This window comes from Watersipora subatra, chromosome 1 (genome assembly GCF_963576615.1).
Source record: "Watersipora subatra chromosome 1, tzWatSuba1.1, whole genome shotgun sequence".
Classification (NCBI taxonomy): Eukaryota; Metazoa; Bryozoa; class Gymnolaemata; order Cheilostomatida; family Watersiporidae; genus Watersipora; species Watersipora subatra.
In genome coordinates this window covers 12,223,448-12,236,680 of record NC_088708.1, presented here as the reverse complement: position 1 = coordinate 12,236,680, position 13,233 = coordinate 12,223,448, and the positions used below count along the sequence as shown (strand labels likewise).

At 35.4% G+C, this 13,233-nt stretch overlaps 1 protein-coding gene across 2 annotated transcripts; it reads right to left on the bottom strand.

The window, feature by feature from the left end:
• Positions 1–8,177: 8,177 nt before the first annotated feature.
• Positions 8,178–11,756, bottom strand: LOC137401671 (uncharacterized). Of its 2 annotated transcripts, XM_068088132.1 has the most exons (10): positions 11,573–11,756; positions 11,275–11,402; positions 10,818–11,137; positions 10,588–10,641; positions 10,155–10,296; positions 9,943–10,037; positions 9,633–9,711; positions 8,996–9,263; positions 8,731–8,887; positions 8,178–8,628 (listed from the first exon to the last, which is right to left on the bottom strand). In XM_068088132.1, the coding sequence occupies exons 1-10, from the start codon at positions 11,623–11,625 to the stop codon at positions 8,608–8,610; spliced, it is 1,317 nt and encodes a 438-aa protein (XP_067944233.1). In that variant the 5' UTR covers positions 11,626–11,756; the 3' UTR covers positions 8,178–8,607. The 2 variants fall into 2 exon arrangements, with proteins under 2 accessions (XP_067944233.1, XP_067944240.1); XM_068088139.1 differs by lacking the exon at positions 8,178–8,628 and having other exon boundaries at positions 8,716–8,887.
• Positions 11,757–13,233: the final 1,477 nt, after the last annotated feature.

Below are 13,233 nucleotides of genomic sequence, written 5' to 3'. Positions count from 1 at the left end.
AAGTCTCGAGTCATCATTTTTTGGCGAAATTTTTTTTTTAAGTATGCATTAAATCTGCTGTAATAACTGCGCAAACTAAAGAGGGTTTCCAACTTTTGGGCCGACAAAAATTTTCTTAGCAATCTTTCCTACAGAAGTGACACCAGTTTGTGCTGCGGCGGCAGCATACATTCTCGGTAAAACCATTCTCAGCAATATATATATCTACTCTCTATCAATTTTCTCATCAGTTCTTGTGATACTCTCTTCTTCTGAGCAAACAAAGTGAGACTGACAGAGGATTAATCAATTTATTTTTTATTCCATTTTATTTCTACTGCATTGCCAACAGAATTATGTCTAGTTTCCATTTACATGTGGAGCATGTTAGTTACACTTGCATGTTAGATTAAAATCACTCTACCATCACTTCCTACCTCTATACTTGTAGCTTGAGGTTATGCAAATCAAACAGAGACAAGTTTTCACCGAGTGCTGCTGTAGCTGTAGTTTGAAACAGAGGTGAGGCTGACCCCCTTACTAGTGCGCTGTACGCCAAATTACAAAGTTGAGTCCCTGTTAACAAATTATAGTACTCGAGGATTAACGATTTCAGAAAACATACATATACGACTTAATCAAGTGACTTTGATACCCCCAAAGTTTTATGTAACAGAATCACTTTATTAATTCTGCACTCTTTCCCACCTTTTCCAAACCTTTCTTGCGACAGGTGGCCTAAGCATGACTAACATGTACACTAGTTCCATTCTATAGCCAGCTTGTGTCGGTACACGTGCACTACAAATATACGATAAATTTATTCATACATGACGATGACAGGTTTACTTGTGCTTTTGAAATTGTAAAGTCCTTCTATTTATATAAAATATATATTACGCGCTGACAGCAACTTAAATTATATTAAAATAACATAAAAAGACTTTTAGACTTGATTGGCACTGAACAATACAATGTTTATAGTGTTGGATCACAACTTGTCTAATTTCAAGGAATCTTAAAGTTGAAATAAACTCAAGCAGACTATGCTATATATATATATATATATATATATATATAAAATTGTTTCCTCACCCCGGTATAATACCCCGTATGGGTGGTAAATTCTGCTCTAACTTGGGTCTCCTACCAGAGACCTGGGAGTTTGAGCACTCGCCTCAAGATCTTAGCTGTTCCCAATAGCGCACTTTTCTGCAACTCACCTGAGTTGATTGTTGTTGGTATTTGAGCAAGCCACATTTTATGCGCCAGTGTTATTGCGCCTAGTGCCCCAATGACTACTGGGATTACAGTTGTTCTTACATTCCAGCATTTTTCAATTTCTTCTCTAAGAGGGAGATATTTCTCTACCTTTTCTTTTTCTTTGCTGGCTATATTGTAGTCATTGGGTACTGCTATATCTATTATAGTAGCTCTCTTGTTCTCCTTGTCTACCACCACTATATCTGGTTGGTTTGCTAGGACATGCTTGTCAGTCCGGATGTAGAAGTCCCAGAGGATCTTAGCGCGGTCATTTTCATTGACCTTACCAGGAGCTTCCCACCAGTGTTGTGGTTTATTAAGGCCATACTCATCACATAGACTTCTATACACAACACCTGCGACATGATTATTTTCGCTCAGTGTATGCGTTCCCTGCTAGCTGCTTGCATCCACTGATGATGTGTTGGATGGTCTCAGGTGCATCTTTGCACAGTCTGCATCTAGGATCGTCTCTAGTGTGATAGATTTTCGTTTGGAGTTGCCTTGTTGGGAGCACTTGCTCCTGGGCTGCCATGATTAGCGACTCTGTATTGGCCGTTAGGTTTCCTTTGTTCAGCCACATATATGTCTGGTGAAGATCGCCAACCTTAGATATTTGTTGGTGGTAAGCACCATGAAGAGGTTTCGTGTGCCAGTCAATTTCCTCATCATCAGGGCGTAGGTCCTGATGTGTATATATATATATATATATATATATATATATATATATGTATTGTCATTATCTTTTTACAGGACAGTTACAGGTTTTCAACTCATTTCAACTTATGTGAGAATAAAAAATTTCTTACAACATATAACTATTTAAAAAAAAATATCATAGCTAGCTGTTTAACAACTTTTCACCTAATACCTGTTCTCTTGGCAGAGAAAGGTATTTTAAGCACCATTTGTCACTCAATTTATTTGATTTGATTGGCTAACAGTTGCATTTTTTGTTTTATTATTGTTGTATAGTATAATTTGAAAAATATTTCTACATGTATTTGAAATTAAATTATTACCAATAAAGTTATAGATGTATTTTTACCCAACAAAATTCAACCCACTACATACCTCTTATAAATAGCACATGATCAAGCACATGAACCTGCGCTGTTCTTAAAATATGATTGCAGAATTTGTGTCAACAAGTCACAAGATGCGTATATGAAGTTCCTTAACATGACCATATTAGGATTGCCAGCTAGATCACACTTGCCAGTCATCTGATGAAATTGACACCTAATAGTCTGAGTGGCATATCGGTAAGGTGAGAGCAGGTCCTATAGGCAAAAACGTGATACACATGTAATATGAGTCAAATGCCATTATTATATGAACGTAATTTCAAGCTATTGTAACACTTTAATGTGATGTCACTCTATTGCCCTACGATATCTAACATGCAGACTACTGCATAACCGCGTGTGACTTCCAATAGATAAACAAGTAGCTCTAAGTCAATGCATGCCTTGATACAAACTTAATTGAAGTTAAAATGCTCAGAAGAAATGTACATGTGAAATGATGTCACTAGTTGCTATCATTGCTACCATCGTTGATATTATCTATTGCATTCAAGTTGCAGGGTTACACGTCTCTCTTCTGTATGTCTCTAAAGATATGCTACTAAAGACATCATAATCACACTCGCTTGATCTGTGTGATTTAACCGCGATCAAGTTTTGTCGTTTTTAATCTATAATCATCCCGGTAGTCACATAAAAAACAATTGCAAATGATAGAAAAATATCGATACTTCCTGATAAAATCTACTAAAATTTTATGGAAGTTTTTTTCTATGCATGTATATATAAGACATGGGATTATACAAATCAACATATATTATAGTTTATCAGTAAAAACTGTGAGATTATGTTTTATGCTGATGTTTTCTATTCTTATCCTATGTTGATTTATGGGCCCAGCCACATTCATAAAAAGGTCTTATGCCGTAGATACACAGCCTTTTCAATTTTGTTTTGGTGTTTGAGATATATTTAAAAAAAAAATTTTTATTATTAGAGACTAAAACAATTGTTTTGATGTAAAAATCATATTTTGGACTAAATTAATTACCCAAATAGTTTAAATAGTTTAAATAGTTCATAGTAACTGCCAATCTTAGGTCTTTCTTAAATAGTTATGACTTTTATCCAAATGTGAAAAGTTCATCTGTAAGATTTTCTGAGAAAATCTTTCCAAAAGCACAGTGCAAATTTACAGATTTTGAACTTACACAAATTTTAGTAGATTTTATCGGTACGCATCGGTATTTTTTGTGACTTGCAATAGTTTTTGATGTTTGAGGTGATCTGACTGCCAGGATGTTTTAAGATCGACGAAACTTGATTGCAGTTAAAACGATCAGAAGGATAAATATATGTCGAAATAACATGACTAGTTGCTCAGATGCCTGTCTTTCGGTATTGATATCGGCTGTTGCATTCAAGTTGCAGTGTTATGCGTCTCTATTCTGTTGGTCTCTTTGCAACTATAGACATCATAATCCTACGCTCTTAAATCTGAGTGATTTAACCACAATCAAGTTTGGTCAATTTTAATCATGAAACATCTTAGCGGTCAGATCACTTCAAACATCAAAAGATATCGCAAACGATACAAAAATATCAATAATTTTTGATAAAATGTACTACAATTTTGTGAAAGTTTCGTACATTGTATTCAATACAGTTTAGCTAATCTTTAAGCTGAGTCAAATATTAGAACATTGATGAGAAAGACAGGAAGAGCAATATAAAGGGGCGCATTAGTCTACCACTTGCAAATTTAATTGAGGGTTTAGGTTTAGGCTCAGTTCTACCTCATTCATGCCATCATATTTATATTAAGGCTCATTATTACGCTTGGTTTGTGACGAACATTGAGTTCTTCTCATCCAACATTCATCGTTATTTTCATGGAAATGTGTCATGCGGTCAAACTAATGAGAAGGCAATGTTCTTTTGGATCCTGGACCAACTCTTGGCTCTATAGAAGGAGATTATTGATCCTGGATACACAGCTGCTCGCTAAATTGATAAAATTACTACTGTAGTAATACAGTTAACATTACTACTGTGGCGGTACAGTTAACATTACCACTGTAGTGGTATAGTTAATATTACTTCTGTAGTGGTACAGTTAATATTACTACTGTAGTGGTATAGTTGACATTACTACTGTAGTGGTACAGTTAACATTACCTCTGTAGGGGTACAGTTAACACTACTACTGTTGTGGTACAGCTAACATTACTACTATAGTTGTACAGTTAACATTACCTCTGTAGTGGTACAGTTAACACTACTACTGTTGTGGTACAGTTAACATTACTACTGTAGCTGTATAGTTAACATTACTACTGTATCTCTATAGTTAACATTACTACTGTAGCTCTATAGTTAACATTACTACTGTAGCTGTATAGTTAACATTACTACTGTATCTCTATAGTTAACATTACTACTGTAGCTCTATAGTTACCATTACTACTGTAGTTGTATAATTAACACGGCTGTTGGTTAACATTGTACAGTTAGAAGTACTCACTACCTGATTTACCACACATACTCACTGTACAGAAGGCTCCCAATGTTTTTCTAGTTTTAGGTAATATGATTTTGTTCAAGTGCATGACTCTAGTGTTGTTTACAGCGATTATACCTTTACACCGAATACTTTAAGAGTGTTGCCAAGCACATCTGACACTTTCCCTGTAGTCGGTAGCCTGACGAGGAAGATGTTTTGGCTCACAGACATCCAAAAATATTCACTAGCCAAATATGTTTCCGCGGATCATGTCAGTTCTTTAATTTCTTGCTGCGGCTCGGTAGAGTTGCAGAGAGGATCGCGGAGTAAATGATTTCATAGAAATAATGATTGTTTTTAGAAATGGCAACGCTTGTCGGCTGATAGATTATAAAGATAAGATGAAACAGTTTGATTTGAGTTATGTATTAGCTTATGTCATTATCAATACTTTACTAAAGCTTTAAACCAATTTATTTTCTCTGTTCTCCTACAAATAAAGACAGTGCCAATTATGTCAAAAATCCGGCATGATAATGCCATTATTTGTGTCAAGTTATTTTTTGTCAGTTCGCAATTGGTCAATACGCGTGAGTATTCCATATTGTAATTCAATTTCTCATCCTGTCCCGCATGCCAGAAGAAACAGCATCTATCTGATTGGACAAATGATCTTGGAGATTCTAGTCTAATAGAGGCAAGCGTGGTTAGAGCTGATTTCACAATGAACTAATGCTTTGCATCAGCTGATCGCTTGAGTCAACCAAGCAGAGACACTGGCGTGTATTGCTCATTTAGTGCAACCTCTTTAAATGTGTTTCACATAACTTGTCAGTCACCTCTGCGCAAATGCTTATGAAAGAGAGGAATGACACTCGTCTTACGTTTGCATGGTCATCATAAATAAGATGTCATGTACGTGTCTCACTTACCAACTATTTCCTGTTTTCTGTCTTTTATCTTGTCCTTTATTATTCTGCAACGTACTCATCTTTAAAGGAACAAGGATCACCGTCACAACATGCTCTAAGATAACAGAGTGGGTGTCCAGATGTTAGCATTGGATTTTGTCTGATCTTGTTTATATTTCAGTGCCGATGCTGACAAAAGCAAATCAGGTCTTGTGAAAAAAACCTAAATAACTTGATCAATAAGCAAACAAGTCGTTATATTTGAACCATCTGGATATCAATCATGGTCTTACTACTTTACTCTGTTTATTTTTGAATAATATATTGTTAGTCTGGAGAAAGTGATTCAATGCCCAAGTTGTTGGATATAGTTAGACCATGTTTATATAAGACTAGCTGTGCTACTCGGCGTTGCCCGGGTAATAAAAAAGTCTAGACAGAAAATTGATTTGTATTTAACATATAACAACATTTGCCATTCTAATTTTCAAACTACATATCATAAGTTAAGTGTTTTGTGTAGTTTAAATAAATTAAGAGAAAAATTAAAACAGCTGTAAAGGTTTTAAAATTTTGTCAAACAACTGTAACTTTCAAGCTATTAGCCTGGCACATTGCCAATGGAAAATTGCAGTGCGCTGCTAGGCTTCTAATGACAGTACTCCATGACATTGCGTCAGCATTGTTGTCCAGCTGCAGCTATTCTAATAATAGCTATAGCCAAAATTCAGACAGACACGACATACACACGGACATACTTTGAAAAATATATATATATATATATGATAAATGCTGTAAACTAGCTCTTAAAATCTGGACGTTCATTGCAAAAGATTTGCAGAGAATATGTCACATCTAGCAACAATCTATGTTCACTTTTTTGAATTTGTGAGTTTATAAAATTAAACTTTAATACTGCAGCTAAAGGCTGGTTTTAAAAAAAGACTATCTCAAGAGTTGGAATAGATATATAAAGGGTAGATAACTTCCTATTAGCACTCATCTATTACTGCTTCTTGACATTCCTCAACCATAAAACAAAACAAATTAACAGTCAGTTTGTTTGTGAGTGTTTTTGTGCATTGTGATTGTATTTAGTATAATTATACATTATACTAAACATATTACATTGAATTATATTATGGTATATTACGTTGAATTACATTGTATCATAGTATTTTATATTAGTATGCTGGCTGTCCTGCGCGCCATGAAAGATTGTCAGGTGTAATAACTATGCGCACAATGATTCCTAAAGGTAAAAAAGCAGTTGAATAGCGCAGATGGTTGATCGCTTGACTGGAGATTTGAGTATGCGGATTTAATTCCTGTGTGATGAAGTATTTTTTCCTATCACTTTTAGCGTGGCTTCGAACACAAATACGGCTCTTTTTATAGTAAAGATTAGTTTGGCGTCTGCTTTGCTTACTGCAAGCAGACGACGCGCGAGTTTTTAAGAGCATTATTGCACACAAAGAATGTTTCTCTGATCTTGACTAGACATGTCTGAGCCAAGTGGCAAGGGGACCTTGATGAGTGGTGACATGTCCAGTTGTAGGGAGCAATTTAAGGTTGGATGTCATTCCTATCACTAACAGTGCCTTTATCGAAAATTCAACTCCAGTCCGATTTTTACAGATAATCATGGCCACAGCTGCTCCATGATGTCAATATAATGTAATATACATGTATATGTAATATAATGTCAATAATGTCTTGGCCACATGATGTCAATATAATATCATATTGGCACAACCTTTGCTTGATGCAATCTAAAAAACTATACTATCTCAGACTTATTTTTGACACTACTTACTTGTCAAACATGACCTACATTTAATAAGTACTCGCTATCTCTGCTTTGTTTATCTGATATACTCTAACAGGTACTTGTTATGCTGGCTGTATTTAAAAGTCATTCCTATGATACAAACCTATATATAATGATCAAACTTTTCTCTTTGCTGTCACAGCTGCTTGTTTTTTATGAGCTAAAATACTTGGATTAAACTGTTTTTATTTTTGTCTTCTGCTTTTTTTAACAGACCTAACGAAAACAATAATGAAAGTTTTCAACCCTTCAATGCGAAAGTTGCAGATATATAGATTCAATGTACTGACAGTTGAACCTAAATGTTTTGTCGGAGCAAAAAAAGCACGTCTACCGGGGTACATCAAGATCAAGCATCAAGATATTTGCCAGGGCGCGCATCATATCTGAAGAAGTAATTTTCACCACTCGGAAAACATTTCTTGGCTACCGAAATCCCATTAGATTAACTAGAAATGCATGTATAATTGTTAATCCTTGGTCTTGTTTCAAGTTGGTTACAAATATTGATCAGAGTGGACCCAGAAGTGATAACAGAAACAAGAAATGCAATACTGACTGTTTGTGTAACTGATATAATTAAAAAAGACTTCAATTTACTAGCGATGATGCCAGTTTTAGACTGAGACATGATGCAATCTGCAACTAAGGAGTGATTGGAATAACAAAACTCAGACGGGACTTTATTGTAGAAAATTGTGATTATATTTTATGTCCTGAATTACGTAGGTTTTTTTGCCGTGGGATTTTACCACTCGAGTCTACATATTAGCATAGTTTACTATTTACATAAATATAGCATAAAATCGCTTTCAAGTCTAATAGATAACATGATTCACAAATGGAAACATAAAATAAACAGTATATGTACAATAGTTTTGTAGAAAAATAGTACAAAGTTTAGTTCAATAGAAACGATTAACAATTGTATAAAATAAAAAATAACAAAATTATTGCAAGCAGTACATGTCAACTGCAACACGATCTCTACAAATAAAAAGAAAGGTTTGAGGTTAAAGCTGTACCATCTGAGCAAACAACCAGCGTGAAATATATTCAGCCTCTTAGGTTACCATCAGCTCTCATAGAACTCTAGAAGAACTTCCTTTGGCTCTACAACAGGCATACATTCGCATAAACCGACTGAAAGCAAAACGATGACCACATTTGGCAAAGGAAAGGATTTGAGCGCACTAAATGTCATCGGATACATACCTTGTCACTTTTGCTGCCTCTCTCATCTGAGTCATCATTATCAGTGTCACTAGTCTCTGTGGCTCGCTCATAGGAGTTGTCATCTAAACTCTCGATATCCAAATCTCGTTCGAAACTAGATGCCATAGATATTGATCCTATGGACGACACAGTCGACCTGGAACCAAAAAATCTTCTTTCTAAATGATGCATATTATTCGTGCAAACATCTGATGAAAAGGAAACTTCAAAGTAAAGCTAACTGTTGAGAAGCTTTGTTACTTACACTCTGTTACTGTTTCCTCGAATCCATTTTTTATTACTGTTAGTCGTTGAACCCTTTCTGTTGCGTCGAACGTAATCTCCCGTTCGTTGTAACGTATCACCACCATCATCACCTCCTTTAACTTCATCGACCTTGTCTAGGTTGTCGAGTTGAGGCTCATGGGGCTGCTTCTCTCGCGAGAGGGTGCCAAGAAATGCTAACGAGTTGACAGACATGATTCCACTGGCTAGCGAGCTTTTGCTGAATCTTTTCTTCTTTATTGTTTTCACTGAAAATATTTTAGCAAACGCTAGAATGCCATTGGTTGAAGGAAGATGATACCAAACGATGCTAGAATGCCATTGGTTAAAGGAAGATGATACCATTTGCAATTATACTCCATCTTGTAAGAACATATAGTGTTTACGGTTGCTCAAAATGCATATTTGATGACAGCGAAGGACCAGACGAGGTTTGTCTATTTATAAGTATGGTACGCCTGTCTGAGCAAGCATTAATCTTTCTGACCAATGAGTGGCAAGAATGATTAATAGTAAGGGGTGTCAATGACAGTGAAAAAATGCATTAAGAAATGATCCAAATTTGTAATTTTACATTCAAAAGCACTGTATCAGCCTGTCAGACTCAAAGACCGCACCTAGTTTGGAACAGGCTGTGATGTCTGTCTCTTCGGCTCCCAGCTTTCGGCACAGTCCTCGAAGGTTATAAATTTCATGCTGCAAAAGAAAGTTAAAAGTCATTTAGGTTCACATATGGCAATAAAAATATGAAACATCTTCAATAAAAGCCGATCATTTTTGAGTCTGAATTATGTGGTATAGCCTTATCAAACAGCTCGTCTTTATAATGATATCTTAATAATTTTAAAAAGTTCCTGATACCAATATTTCCATCAGAATGAATATTGAGAATATAAAGCTTGTAAAATATACTAAAGTCTCTCATACCTTTTTATGTCTATTTCGCTTCTCCGATTCTTGCAATCGGGCTGTTTCCCTAGCCAGCAGGATCTTGTCTTTTTCGTGCAGGTTTATGAGAGAATCTATAAAACAGAAATACATTTATAGGTTTTAAGAACTGACTACGTAGAATGTTCTGGTAAATGTTTACTAGAGTTCATTTTCTTAAATGCAACTGAAGAGAAATGAAAATCACTTACTGTTGACAACTCTCACGATCCTCCATGAGAGACCAATGATAATAGGAATAGCATTAAGGGTCGCGTCAGTGAATTTCCATATTTGTGGTAAAAACACGATGTCAACGAGAAGAGAGATGACAACCACAATGGCATCAAGGACCTAAAATTAGAGTACACTGTACTTTTATTCATTTACGTTTATAAATAATGCATTCAGCTAAAATCACTTTCATTTTGCACTTAGCTTACCAAAAAAATTATTCTCTGTAAAAAAAAAAAAAATTTAAAAAGTTCAAAAATATTATAATTCCATGTTTGTAAGCTACAATACCAAATACTAGAGAAAGTGTTTAAATAGCCATACAGCTTAATAGACTTAGAACAATTAATAAAGAACAAGTCAACAGATCTCAGTCTATCTCTGCATATGCAAAAGCTCTCAAATACTTACCATAAGTTTGGAATGAAAGAAATGACCTCTCATTGCCCAAATTCTGAAGATATTCTAAAACAAGAACGGGTGCTATATATAAAGCGCTGTCATTTAGTATATCTACATATGCAGCAGACTACAATATGGGGATGAAGGAGTAACAACACAACAAGCAGCAAAATGGTCCAAAACCATTAGTGTACAAGGCCTATTCAAGAGTGAAACGTTGAGCACTTCTCCATACTTACAATTAGAAACATGCAGCTGAGAAGACCAATGCTGCCGTATCGACAAGCATGGGCCACTTCAAACAGCAGCACCGAGTTCATGGGATTTGTCCCGTATTCACCCGAGTCACCCGATGGGGCTGCCCTTTTTATTCTCTCATTTTCCAATGAGTTGACAGCTGAGAGATCTCTTTTGTGATGGTAGTAATGATCATTTCTTTTTGCGATTTTGTACATAATTTGGTCTATTGTATAGTTGGTAAAAAGCTCATCCAACTGTCCGTCATATTCTCTGTCAAGGTATTTAATGATATCCTTGGTGTCACAGACTTCTTCTTTTTCTGAAAATGAATTATTTTATAGAAAAATTTATAGAAACAAATAAACATGTTTATACAAAATATTTAGATGCGTAGATCTATGCAATGTGCAGTGAAACCTTGGCAAAAATCTTCAATGGAGAGGAGTCAGAACTTACGGATCTTTATGGCTAAGATGTCAACAGTCAGCTCTGTAGCGACGAGCAGCGCATCCCCAACGGAGACGAGAAGCACAAACAGCATGAACTTATGGTTATGACAGAGTATAGCGCATTTCTCATGTAGTCTACAAGAGATAAAACCAAACAACGAATCAATACTGACTAAAATAATAAAATTGGGTCTAAATAAAATAGACCAAAACAATAAAACTGGGTCAAAACAACTCTTACTCAAATCGACTAACTTATTTAAAAAAAATTTTCAAGTCAATATAAAGAAGCAGCAACTACTCACTTTAGCTTTTTAGCAGGTGGTTTTCTTTGCGATGGATCGTGTGGAGTCGTCATACTTGGTTTAACTCTTTAGAAATAATTGAAGCAGTCAACTCAGGGTAATAATCCAAGGTATTCAAAGTGGTGGCTATCTGAGCAATTGTTCCTCTATCACCCTGTCAAGCACGTCAAATAATACTCCAGTGATAGCAGACATAATGTTTTATATAGCTATCTTTGCAATAGCTTCACAAGTGGCCAATCTAGTAGCCTTAAACCACGAATCTAACGGGGCTCTTCTAGAGATTTCTCTTATTCACAAGGATTTCATGGCTAAAAAATAAGCTTTGTGATTGGTAAACAAAATCTGCTTATGCCTGATAGGCCAGCAAAAAATAATTATATGCGCATTAAATTAAAGATAATAATATATAACAGACATACAAGGATCGGTGATCTGATGAATTAGCAGAATGAAGATTAATGAGTTAAAGTTGAATGGAGACGTGATGACACTGGAAGTACGGTGAACTGTACAGAGGAAGGGTGGTAGCCTTTCATTTACATGCATAGTCATTGGTAATGGAGGAGGGCGGGTGCGCCTAGCCTCACTAATGGGGACAAATACCATCTCACTATGCAAGTTTTTCAGCCATGCAATAAAGGACTTGTACGTTTTCTCTCATGCACCGAGACTCTCCTACACCTTCCCTTTAGGTGTGAGAAACCAGCTGATGATTAATTTGATATACAGCTGGGCATTCTGAACTTTTGCATTTTATACATTAAGTTTTAGTGCATTCACATTTTCAGAAACAAGTTTTTGAAGTCTTTTCAGTATGGCTCATTAAACTTGTTATTGTACAGTTCACACCTCGAATAATGTCTCTAGTATAATGTGTGATTGCGTTAAATGTTCCCTTTAGTAGAAAGACTTTATTTTGAGTTGAACTGTCAAATAACAAATTTGATTTCAAAAGCTTCAAAACTGAAAACTTATTTTTCAAAATGTGAACTTAATGTATAAAATACAACAGGTATAACTGCCCAAAAGTGAACAGCTACAGTATAATTAAATCAAATTATCTATCTAATAATTATATCAAATTAATTATTAGCTGCTCTGTCACACCCTAAAGGCGATCTCTGTAATAATTTTAGCTCCTATGTTTAGATCCTCCAGTCTTTAATGTGAAACAGACTGCTACAGTGTAACCAATTGTTTTGAAAGCATGAAAAAGACACTTGCTATGACCTGTCACAAGTTTTTGACTCTGACCTGCATTGACCATATCTATACTCCCAGTCAGCTGTTTCACAGTCTGTTTCACAGATTCTTTTAAACTATTGAAATATAATTGATGTACCCCGTCATGTGTAGTGGTTTGAGCTAATGTAAGAGACTCATAAATACTTGACCATACTCATAGGAATGCTATCTAGGAAATATAACTGTATGACGCATGAGGTTTCCAAAGACAGTTGATGATGAAACACAGCTAGCTTGCCTGACATTGTGGAGGGTTTGATGAAATTTGGAGCCTTTGAACGCTGATCAAAATACTTGGAAAAAGAAAATTGCGTAATAGCTTGCAAAATACGTGATTGCGTGAAATTTCCTCTTCAATTGTACCATCTGCTAAAATCTCTTTAATGCCATTGATAAAATCGTTGTGGTTGAAA